General features: G+C 37.0%; 1 protein-coding gene across 4 annotated transcripts in view; it reads left to right on the top strand.

Moving 5' to 3' along the window:
• MSH3 (mutS homolog 3) overlaps window positions 1-12,918 on the top strand; it is a 179,797-nt gene that overhangs the window by 146,798 nt on the left and 20,081 nt on the right. The window contains exon 21 of one of the 4 annotated variants that reach the window (XM_073802255.1): window positions 851-1,853. The exons of the other annotated variants lie outside the window; for them this stretch is intronic. Coding sequence (XP_073658356.1) covers window positions 851-866 — 16 coding nt within the window. The 3' untranslated portion in view covers window positions 867-1,853. Of the gene's footprint in view, window positions 1-850; window positions 1,854-12,918 lie in introns of those variants that run through there. 4 annotated transcript variants of the gene reach the window in all.

The raw sequence follows: 12,918 nt of genomic DNA on the forward strand, positions 1-12,918 counted from the left end.
TTTAGAAAAAGGTAAATATAGTCTATAGTGTATAGTCAAAGTATATGTGTAGAGTGTCTGATTTATTTTCCTGCTTATTTAATATTTGACCCTTGAACACATCAGAATATATCACATGCTAAGGTTCATGCAGTTGAGTAGACATTAAAACACTTTAAGGCTTGGGTTTTAATCAGAGAATGAACAAAGCAAAGCAACCTAAATTCTGTTGGGTTGGCTAAAAGGTTTGTTCCTTTTTTACCGTAAGATGGCTCTAGTAGTTCTTAGCTGTCTTTAACTTCATTTGAAACAATTTTGTTAGATTTTATTGTGACAGCTGTCACATCAGCATGCATTTAAAAAAAACATCAAAATTGGTGAATTTTTGTGTAGCCATTTTAATATTGAAGATGGAAGAAGAAAGCAACATTTTCAGTGTATTATGCTTTATTATTTCAAGGAAGGTAAAAAGGCAACTGAAACGCAAAAAAAGATTTTGCATGTATGGAGAGGGTGCTGTGACTGATCAAATGTGTCAAAAGTGGGTTGTGAAGTTTTGTTGTGGAGATTTCTTGCTGGACAATGCTCCACGGTCAGGTAGACCAGTAGAAGTTGATAGCGATCAAATCGAGACATTCAATGAGAACAATCAACGTTATACCACGTTGAGATACCCGGGAGATACCAGGAGATACCGACATACTCAAAATATCCAAATCAAGCATTGAAAATCATTTGCACCAGCTTGGTTATGTTAATCGCTTTGATGTTTGGGTTCCACGTAAGTTAAGTGAAAAAAACCTTCTTGACTGCATTTCCACGTCCAATTCTCTACTGAAACGTAATGAAAATGTTGTGTTTTTAAAACAAGTTGTGACGGGCAATGAAAAGTGGATATTGTACAATCATGTGGAATGCAAGAGATCGTGGGGCAAGTGAAATGAACCACTACCAACCACTACCACTACCAACCACACCAAAGGCTGGTCTTCATCCAAAGAAGGTGATGTATTGTGTGCATCGTGGGATTGGAAGGGAGTCCTCTATCATGAGCTCCTTCTGGAAAACCAAATGATTAATTCCAACAAGTACTGCTTCCATTTAGACCAACTGAAAGCAGCACTTTATGAAAAGTGTCCATAATTAGTCAACAGAAAATGCATTGTCTTCCATCAGGATAACGCAAGACCACATGTTTCTTTGATGACCAGGCAAAAACTATTACAGCTTGGCCGGGAAGTTCTAATTCATCCACCGTATTCATGAGACACTGCACCTTCAGATTTACATTTATTTCGGTCTTTACAAAATTCTCTTAAAGGAAAAAATTTCAATTCCCTGGAAGACTGTAAACAATTCTTTGCTCAAAAAGATAAAAATTTTTGGGAAGATGGAATTATGAAGTTGCCTGAAAAATGGCAGAAGGTAGTGGAACAAAACAGTAAATATGTTGTTCAATAAAGTTCTTGGTGAGGGCTTCCCAGGTGGCGCAGTGGTTGGGAGTCCGCCTGCCAGTGCAGGGGACACGGGTTCAGGCCCTGGTCCAGGAGGATCCCACATGCTGCAGAGCGGCTGGGCCCGTGCGCCACAGCTGCTGGGCCTGCACTCTAGAGCCCGTGCTCCACAACAAAAGAAGCCACCGCAGTGAGAGACACGCGCACTGCAATGAAGAGTAGCTTGCACCCGCGTACAGCAACGGAGACCTAATGCAGCCAAAAATAAGTAAATAAACTTTAAAAAAAAAAAGTTCTTGGTGAAAATGAAAAATGTGTCTTTTCTTTTGACTTAAAAACCAAAGACGCTTTTTGGACAACCCAATATTTGATGCCATATCACCAAACAGATGTTATTTTGATCTCCATATATTTGTAAATGAACTCAATATAATAAATTTTAAAAATATTTCTTTAGTTTTTAACATTGTAATTAATTTTCTATTTCCTAAGAAAAAATACTAGGTATTTTATTTTGGTTACATTATTAGGAGGAGTGACAAGAGAAATTTCATCAATAGAAAAAAGATAAAAGGAAGAGAAAAATAAAAAGAAAGAGAAAAAATATCTTGGGCAATGTAAGGTAATTTGTCTGGAAGAGAATCTTGTTAGCAGAGTATCAGGAATGTTTTTAGATACAAGTAATAGAAAAGAAAATAAGGGTTTACTTTTCTCATTTAACAAGGAAGCTTGAAGTAGGTGACCACTTCTGATGTTTCAGTGGCTCTGCAGTTTTGTTGTCTTCTCCTCATAGTTGCAATATAGTTGCTGTGACTCCAGACATCACATTGATATTCATATGAGGAAAAAGGGAAAAGGAATGCAAAAGCTTCTCCTTTTTTTCAGGAAATCAGTACCTTTTCAGAAGCCTCCCAGAAAACTTTCACTTACATTTCGCTAACCAGCGCTGTGTCTCATGGCCATAATTACAAGCGAAACAAAGTATGAATTTGATTTTATCCAGCTTTTATAATGGAGCTAGGCAAGGGACAGGTGTTCAGGAATGGATTTATTGGTAACCAGAAAATAGTTTCTGCCACAAGGAATGAATTCAATGATAATAACAATAACTAACCTTTGTGATGATAACATATTTATAATATTAGTATAATAAAATTTTTACCAATGTATAGAACCTGTTCTATGTATATAAAATATTTATATAAAGTATATTCGGTGAGAGCAAACATAAGCCTTCTGGAAAAGGACAAAGTGCATTAATTCAGCAAATTTGGATCTTTATCCATTCATTTTCATTTGTTCATTCATCCAACATATACTAACTTGGCATCTAACATATGACAAGCACTCAGAATACAAAGCAATCATAGTTTCTGTTCCCATGAAGTTTACCTGATGGAGAAGATCAGCATAAACCAAAAAATTGTATAAAGAAATGTAAAGTTGCAGCTGTGACAAGTCTACAAAGGCTAGGTATATGAGGCTGTGGCAGCCTGTGGTGCTGGGACCTGATCTGCTCAGGAACGTCAGGAGAAGGCTTCCTTTAGCAAGTGATGTGTAATGTGAAGGAGGCGTTAACTAATCAAAGGAAAGAAGAGCATTTCAGACCAAGAAAGCAGCATGTGCAAATGTTCTTTCACATTAAAAAAACCATAGTGAGACAACAGCTGAAGGGTGGCCCTCTAGGGGAGCAAGATTCTCCATGAAGCTGAAGACAATAGGTAAGGGCAAGTTATACAAAGTGTAGGCCATGTTAGGAGTTTGTGTAAAAGCCATGGGAAACCATTGAAGGGTTTTAAGCAGGGCTTGGTATGATCACATCTACATTGGCTGAAATGCAGAGAATGTTTGGAGGAAGGACACAGTTGATCAGTGCAGTCTTATCAGTAGGCCCTTGCGGTGGCCTTGGTGAGAGGTATCAGTAGTTTGGACTGGGTTGTAGTGTTAGTTTAAATGGAAAGGAGTTGTATTTGAAAGGTAATAAATAACAGGAAATAAATCAACAGGATTTGGTGATAGATGGGACATGAGGCTGAGATAAATGGAGTTTTCAGCAATGACAGTGCTTTGTGCATCTGGGTGGAGAATGCCGGCATTTACTGGAAGAGAGTGATTTTTTTTCCTTGGATCCTGACTTTATTTTTGGTTTTTTGATTTACAATGTTGTGTTAGTTTCAGGCGTACAGCAAAGTGATTCAGTTATACATATATTCATTCTTTTTCAGATTCTTTACCCATGTAGGTTATTACAGAATATTCAATAGGACCTATACAGTAGGTCCTTGTTGGTTATCTATTTTATATATAGTAGTGTGTATATGTTAATCACAAGCTCCTAATTTATCCCTCCCCCACTCATTTCCCCTTTGGTAACCATAAATTTGTTTTTGAAATCTGTGAGTGTTTCTGTTTTGTAAATAAGTTATTTGTATCATTTTTAAAAATTAGATTCCACATATGAGTGATACCATATACTTGTCTTTGACTTATTTCACTTAGTATGCTAATCTCTAGGTCCATCTATGTTGCTGCAAATGGCATTATTTGGTTCTTTTTTATGGCTGAGTATTGACTTGGTTTTTGTATGTAGTAGGTAGCAATACTCTGAGACCATAGGGAAGCTGTCATGTAGTCAGTTGGATATAAAGTTTGAGTTCACAGGGAGAGATGAAAGGTAACAATATAGATTTGTTGTGAGACATCTTTGTATAAGTGGGAAGTGAGATCCTGGGTGTGGATGAGATCATGTTGGCAGAGAGTAAATATAGTGAAGAAGATAATGTTCCAAGGCTGAGCCTTAGAACTGCCAACATGTCATGACTGAGTAAGAAGATAAGCTTGAAAAACCAACAGAGAAGGAGTACCCAGAGAGGCAGGGGAAAACCAGGACAGCCCAGTGTCATGGGGGCACGGGGAAAAGTGCTTCAAGGAGGAAGGAAGTGGTCCACAGCGCTGAAAGACTGAATGAGATGAAGCCTGAAAAGTCCACCTTGGTTTTAGCAAAATGGATATGACTAGTGACCTTTGCAAGAGCTGTTATGGTGGAGTGGTGGGGCCTCACTCCAGTTAAAGAGGGTTAGAGAGTAAGTGAGAGGTTAGGATATAGAGTTTGTAGGTGACCCTGGAGCAGATTGGCTGGGAAGACAGGGTTAGAGATCCAATAAGGGACTTGTTTTATTTTTGAGTGGTAGACTTGAACATGTTTAAGAGGGGTATCCAGTGGAATATGTTATGTCCATGAATTTATGATTCTAAAAAAATGCATCAGTCACCTTAGAGGATATTAGAATGAATTCATGATACTTAAAACAAAAAATCACTAGTCACTTTGGAGAATAAAAATTAAAAAATAAAGGGGAAGAATCATGCAGCTACCATGCCTTTCCAAAAATATTATGAGAAGAATTTTCTCTTTATGGAAGTGTTCCAGCTAACAGAGAAGGAATAGTAGTATTAGAATATCACCCCTCTCTTTTTTTGCAATCCCTAATGTAGTTATAGATCTAGGCAATAATTAGAAATGGCTGCTCACGTCATGAAAAGAGAGACGACCAGACATTTGGCCAAAGTTTGTAACACAAGCTATGAAGTCTGTGCAAACAAATCAAACCTTAATCTGTTTGAATATCTAGATCTATCTGAAACACAGAGAGATATTGATCTTTTATACTTCAGGATTTTTTTGTGGGGGAAGGGCTGCACTGGGTCTTAGCTGTGGCACACGGGATCTTTGTTGCGGCATGCAGGATCTTTTTAGTTGCGGCATGCAGGATCTTTTTAGTTGCGGCATGCAGACTTCTTAGTTGCGGCATGCATGCGGGATCTAGTTCCCTGACCAGGGATCGAACCTGGGCCCCCTGCATTGGGAGCGCAGTCTTACCCACTGGACCACCAGGGAAGTCCCTATACTGCAAGATTGGTCACAACCTTAAAACATTAATTAGCAAAGAATCATTTCAGTCAGTTAAAGGATATAAAGATATAAACACTGAAATCTGGGACACTCTCTTATGCTTTACCATTTAAGTAGCTGTTGTTTCATGGACCTTAAGGTCATGTTTATAAAAGCAGTCTGCCATGGACCCTGAGTGTCCCTGCATGTCCCTACTGAGTACACCAAGAAAGCCCCTGATTGCTCCCTACCTGGGCATTTGTCAGGGTTGGGCTTGCAGCAAGCAGTCTCGAGGGAAGAGGTAATAACATCTCCCCACAAAGAGGAAGCGTGCTTCTTTTTGTTGTACACGTAGTGAATCCTCAAGTTCAGTTTTCTGCCTTGTAATACAACCCACTGCATGCACAGCATCCGTGGTGAGCCCTTTGCCTTGCCCTTACGGGACTTGACAGCTGATGCAAACCAATATGGGTAAAAGTCCTTTGTTTCTGATTCAGGGTTTTCATGTCTTTTGCTAGCATCTGTGAAACCATATTGGCTTAACTTGATATAAATAGGGTAAAATCCCAGACTTTGCCCAGTTCTGCATGGGTCAGTAGGATTCTCTTATCTCTTGCTAATAATAAGTGCTACTAAAATGTGAGTAGATAGGTTATATGTGGGAAAGGATGGAAGCTTTAGAGCCAGAAAGGTCAGGTCTCAATACAAGTTCACCAATTTCCTGACTGTGTGCTAGTTACTTCATTCATCTAGAGCCTTGAAAGAAGTATGGTGTCATGGAATTAAAAAAAAAAAAAAAAAAGTATTATAGTTGGGTACAAATCCCACTTTTTCTACTTAACTATCTGACCTTTGGCGAATTACTTGACTTCTCAATGTCTCAGTTTTTTCATCTATAAAATGGAGATAATACTGCTTAATCACAGATTATTGTGGGAATTAAGTACATGAAGTGCCTGGTATGTAATAGGTACTCAATAAATTTGAGTTTTGTTCCTTCTTCTAGAGTCTGTGTCATTAGTATTTTGGATTTAAAAGTCTGTCTTCATATATATGTTAGTATAGTACTCCTTTTCTAAACTTAGCCTCAGGTCTCACATCTATAAAACAAAAAGTTTGATAATACCAGGTTTTGAGAATAATTTTTGAAGGGTGTGAAATCACTACGAATTGCTGGTCTTAGCTGTCATCCTTGAAAGAAGTTAACCAAATATTCCGCACTCTAAACCTTGCCAACACCAAATTCATTGTTTCAGTATAGTAGCATTCATTCTGAGTTAACTCCTGCAAACACATTAGTTTATTCATCTACTTGGGGATACATTTTATAGTTACCTGGTCCTGATGGGCCAATCCAGAAGTAGTATCACATGAAAGAATATTCTTATTACAACACATGAAAAAGAGCTGGTTATGAAACTTGGCATTCAGTGTGATTCCACTTTTGTATGACAAATTGTATATGTAAATATATGCAGAGAAAACCATCTATATAGAAGGCTGCATTCCAAAATATTGTAAAAGATATAGGATTATGGTGACTTTTCTTTAGTTTGGCTTATGAACATTTTCAAAATTCTGAAATAAACAGGTAACAAAAGTACTCCCCTGCCCAAAAAATGTTAAGGGTTATATCAGTCAAAATGAGATGTTTCATAGGCGTCTAATGAAATGCATATATGGTCATTGTCTGGGAATACTTTTTTCCTGGACAGACTTCTCTTCCCTACTCAGTAGCATGGAATTTGGGGTTCTAAGCTTTAAACCTTCCCAAGAGCATATCAGACTTTATTTTTCCGAAGTTGTAACCCAGCCTGTAAGTAGCCCTAGTTCTTCCTCCTTTAGGAATTGATGGCTTTCTGTCAGATCAGTATGCAAGACTGGTGTTTTTAATTTTCATAACAGAAACATTGCCCTTTGCACATTTAACATCTTTGATTTTTTTAACTCTTAATGTACATTGGATTTTTTTTTAATGGAGCTTTTAAAGTATATTGAAACCTGGACCCTGCCCTCAGAGGTTCTAAGTTGGCCTGGGGCAGGGTTTGGGAATTTGAATTTTACATGTGTCCAGGTGGTTTTGAAATGTGGGCAAGGCTGAGAAGCATTTCCCCAAGCCCTTGCTGGAGAGCTCAGTTATTTAATTCTAAAAGTAAGAGAAGCTTATTATGAAAACTGTTTACGGTGTAGTAGGGTATTAAGTGAAATGTTTCCTTCTCTACAGGTCAGCATCTATTTATGGTTTTTCATTTAACTTTCCACAAGGTTAGAGGTGTACATAAGTCTTCTCTCTTAAGTGGTCTTATACTAAGCATTATTATCATGTAGCTTGCTTTTATTTCCTAACCTGGGGGAAACTGAATTCCCCTGTCAGTTCTTACAGATTAGTCTCACACTTTTATTGGCTGTGGTGTGTCTGCTATGCAGAGGTTCCCTGAACTCTTTAACCTCTGAGACCTCCATCTGGGATGCACTGCTCTAGTAGAAGAACCCTGTTCCTTGTCCATTCCCCCTGTCCTCGCCTTCTCTTCCTATTACCATTGGAAAGGAGTCTATGTGGACCACATTCAGTTATATCCCTAGGATTTTAAATTTTTACTAGGATATGGTTTAATATTATAACCTCATATTTTTCATTTATTATGAAATTATTCAGACATATTACAGTCCCCTTGTAGCTTCCAACCTACTAAAGAAATAAAGCATTGCAAATCCAACTGAACCCATAACCTTCCCTGGTCCTGTTCCCCTCCACCCCATCCAGAGTAACCCTTTTTGACTCTGGTTTTTATCTCATGAGTTTCTCTGTATTTTTACTACATAGGTATGTTTTGAAATAATATATGGAATTATTTGGTATGCTTTTAAACTTTATGTTTGGTATGCTTTTAAGCGTCATTCTTCTGCAAGTGGCTTTTTCCCCCTCAATGTTATATTTATGAACTTCATCCATATGGATGCATATAATTCTAGTTCACTCATTTTTCTCTAATTATGATAGTCCATTGTATGCATGTACCATAGTTTATCCATTTTTCTTGATTAATATCTAATATGATTCAAATTTGTTGCAAATATCAACAGTGCTGATACCTGTCTTACACACATCTAGTACACGTGTGAGTTTTCTGATTCTGGGCTTTACCTAGGAGTGGGACTGTAGAGTGTAAGGAATGTGCATCTTTCTTGTTCTTCAAGGAACATGAACCAGTTTAGAATCCCACCAGCAGTGTGTAAAAGTGTGTCCCTATGATTTAAATTAATTAGAACAAGAAATACCCATTTGATATGTTTCTATATAGTCTCAAAAATTGGTCATAAGGGCATTTTCATTTCTATTAATATGTTTTACATGAAGTACCATCTGATAAATGACATTTTATTAATGCTAAGGAATTTTTTTCTCTCCATGTGCGTGCTGTGCCTGTTTATAAAGAGATTTGAAGCACTTTATTGGCCTTCCCTGACAAACTGCCAGGCCTCATGTTTTCAGCCAATGGCTGCTCCCCCTTTAATTCCTTTTTGTCTTGACTGCCAAGAGGTTAAGAGCTAAATTTGAGGCGCAAGTGTAGAAACAAATTTGGTTTAATTTTCCCCATCTCTTCTTATATGGGAGTATTTCTCCATGAGTATTTCTCTAGCATGATTCTTAGAACAGCTGCATCAGAATCAGAGATGCTTGTTAAAAATGCTGCTTTCTAAGGCCTGTCACAGACCTATTATATTGGAATCTTCAGCGTGAGACCCTAAAATTAGCATTTTAAAAGCTCCTGCTAAACTTGCTGTCTCAAATTTGAGCATCTACTATATGGCTTGTAATCTTACTTTCATATTCATTGTAACTCTTCTGTTATAAATATTTTGTTATTCTAAATCACTTCAGATCCTTTTTTGCGCTCAATGGAAAAAATATTAAAATCTAGCAGATGTGTGCATAAAATTTGGCTCCAAACTTGGTCTTTTTTTTTTTGTTCATGCCGCGTGGCATGCGGGATCTTAGTTCCCCAGCCAGGGATCGAATTCGTGCCCCGTGCAGTGGAAGCATGGAGTCCTAACCACTGGACTGCCAGGGAATTCCCAAACTTTATCTTTAAATTGGTTATTTTTGCATTATTAATTGGACATTTACAACACTAGGTTTAAATTCATGTTTTCCATAAATATTCATTGAGTGCCTACTATGTGGTGTGTGCTGTGCCGTAAGAAGAATAAATAAATGCATGAAAAGCTATAAACAGGAGGCTTTGGGAGTCTTTTCCTGGATGTTGTAACCTCATGAACCTTTCTCTGAATAAGAAGGATTTTTTAAAAGTAGAATTTTGGCAAACATATACATTTGGCCCTAATTGGTGATATATGTACTCATTGGTGAAATATTATATTTCTAGACACATATTTCCAAGGATTATTAACATCTTTGAGTGCATCACTCAATTAAGATCTGTTTCTTATTATCCTGATAAGTGCAAACTTAAACCTCATTCAACTTTTTGGACTCAGTATTTAAGTTTTAGAAAAGCGATGAATTATTAAGTCTGGTTGAAAAAAAAACAACAAAACAATTGGCTTCTCTCAGCATAATTTCTTTCTATTTATGTCAATTAAATGTTGGTAGAAAGGAGTATTTACATTAAGTGGCCTCTGGTTAATAATTTTCATGCCACCCTCCCCACATAAACTCTTTCTTATGGTCCCCAGCTTCAGGAATGCTTTGTACTCAGAATCGCACCATTGTGTTTACTTTGAGAGAGAATTGGAAGGTAATAGGTCTTCAAATGCTTAAATTAAATTATCTTAAATGTTTGCTTTTGGCTGTGTGGATGATAACTGGTTTGTTTGCTGAATTTAGTTTAATTCAGCACATATTGATTGAGTACCTACTGTGGAGTATTTTTACTCTGTTAAAATATATGTATACTTCTTGGACAGAAGGAAAATATCTTGACTGAGTACATGTCTTCTAGTTGGTAGTAAATACCAGCACTAAAAACCACATTATATTTTACGGAATGAGTGGGCTGTTGAGAATTTTATTGGCAACAGAAATGTTGCCTTGTGAGTGCCTCTCTGGTTTATTTAGCTCCTGTAGCTGTGTCTGCCAAACAGGAGATACCTCACTTCATCTTTTTGATGGGAAGTGGTCGTATGAATTTAATGCTTCAAAGTCACCTGAGGGTTTGGTTTCGTTTAGTTTTAAGTGCAGATTCCAGGCATGTCCCTGGAATGTAGATTCCCTGGAGATACAGTTGTTATCGGTATGATGAAGGAGACTCCTGGACTTTGTAATTAAGAACTCGTGCTTAGGTCTTCCCATTTTTGATTGGGCTGTTTGCTGTTTTTATATTTTGGAAATTAATCCCTTGTCAGTTGCATCATTTGCAAATATTTTCTCCCATTCTGTAGGTTGTCTTTTCATTTTGTTTACAGTTTCCTTTGGTGTGCAAAATCTTTTAAGTTTAATTAGGTCTCATTTGTTTATTTTTGTTTTTATTACTCTAGGAGACAGATACAAAAAAATATTGCTATAATATACATCAAAGAGCTTTTTGCCTATATTTTCCTCTAGGAGTTTTATAGTATCTGGTCCTACATTTAGGTCTTTAATCCATTTTGAGTTTGTTTTTGTGTATGGTGTTAGAAAATGTTCTAATTTCATTCTTTTAAATGTAACTGTCCAGTTTTTGGAGCACCACTTATTGAAGAGACTGTCTTTTCTCCATTGTATATTCTTACCTCCTTTGTTGTAGATTAATTGACCATAGGTGCATGGGTTTACTTCTGGGCTTTCTATCCTGTTCCACTGATTTGTATGTCTGTTTTTGTGCCAGTACCATACTGTTTTGATTACTATAGCTTTGCAGTATAGTCTGAGGTCAGGGAGCCTAATTCTTTCAGCTGCAGTTTTCTTTCTCAAGATTGTTTTGGCTATTCAGGGTCTTTTGTGTTTCCATACAAATTTTTAAATTTTTGTTCTAGTTTTGTGGAAAATGCCCTTGGTAATTTGATAGGGATTGCATTGAATCTGTAGACATTTCTCCAAGGAAGACATCCAGATGGCCAACAGGCACATGGAAAAATGCTCAACATCGCTAATTATTAGAGAAATGGATATCAAAACTACAGTGTGGTATCATCTCACTCCAGTCAGAAGGGCCATCATCAAAAAGTCTACAAATAATAAATGCTAGAAAGGGTGTGGAGAAAAAGAAACCCTCCTACACTGTTGGTGGGAATGTAAATTGGTACAGCTACTATGGAGAACAGTTTGGATGTTCTTTAAAAAACTAAAAATAGAGTTGCCATATGATCCAGCAGTCCCACTCCTGGGCATATATCTGGAGAAAACTATAATTCAAAAAGATACATGCACCCCAGTGTTCATTGCAGCACTGTTTACAGTATCCAAGACATGGAAGCAACCTAAATGTCCTTTGACAGATGACTGAATAAAGAGGATGTAGTGTGTGTGTGTGTGTGTGTGTGTGTGTGTGTGTGTGTGTGTGTGTGTGTGTGTGTATGTGTGTGTATGTGTATACATACACGATGGAATATTACTCAGCCATAGAAAAGAATGATATAATGCCATTTGCAGCAACATGGATGGACCTAGAGATTATCATGCTAAGTGAAGTAAGTCAGACAGAGAAAGAAAAATATCATATGATATCCTTTATATGTGGAATCTTAAAAAAAAAAAAAAGGTTCAATTGAACTTACTTACAAAGCAGAAATAGCCCCACAGACATAGAAAGCAAACTTATGGCTATCAAAGGGGAAACGGGGGGTGATAAATTAGGAGGTTGGGATTAATATATACACACTACTGTTTATAAAATAGATAACCAACAGGTACCTACCGTATAGGACAGGGAATTGTATGCAATATTTTGTAATAACCTATAAGTGAAAAGAATCTGAAAAAGAATATATACACACACACACATATATTTACATATATATAACTGAATCACTGTGCTGTACACCTGAAACTAATATGACATTGTAAATCAACTATACTTCAACTGAAAAAAATATTTTTAAAAAAAGAACCTCTGCAAGTGACTCAGAAACATATCCAGGTTTAGGAGCTATTATTTAGTTTCAACACTTGACATTTTACAGAAGGAAAAGCAGAAACAGAGATTGTGATTTGCTCAAGCTCATAGTGTGAGTTCAGTTATAAGAATGCCTCCTCTGGTTGTGTTGCGTTTCCCTGTATTGAACTTATTAATTAATCTGGTTAGTCTTTTCCCTCATGACTGATTTATCCTTGCTTTGATGGCCTTAATTATTTGTGTTGTTTCACAGAAAATAGTTAAGAAATAGTTAACTATTTTCCTTTGAATTTCTTGGGACTATCCCACTGAATAGACAAGTAGATGTGTTGGGGAATGATTTGACCAGTCAGCACACTGTGGGTTTCCTTTGATAGGAAAACACCTGTGTCCTTATGTGGCCTGCATGTGCTTTGTAGGTGGTTCTAGTGAACATGGTTTCATGTGAGCCAATACAAGTTTGGCATTTTCCTGGATTGCTGCCTTGATTTTCAGCTATGTTTCCATTGACACTGAAAGATTGTTGTAGTGTTTTTTT

This window comes from Tursiops truncatus, chromosome 3, assembly GCF_011762595.2.
Source record: "Tursiops truncatus isolate mTurTru1 chromosome 3, mTurTru1.mat.Y, whole genome shotgun sequence".
In the NCBI taxonomy this organism is placed as follows: domain Eukaryota; kingdom Metazoa; phylum Chordata; class Mammalia; order Artiodactyla; family Delphinidae; genus Tursiops; species Tursiops truncatus.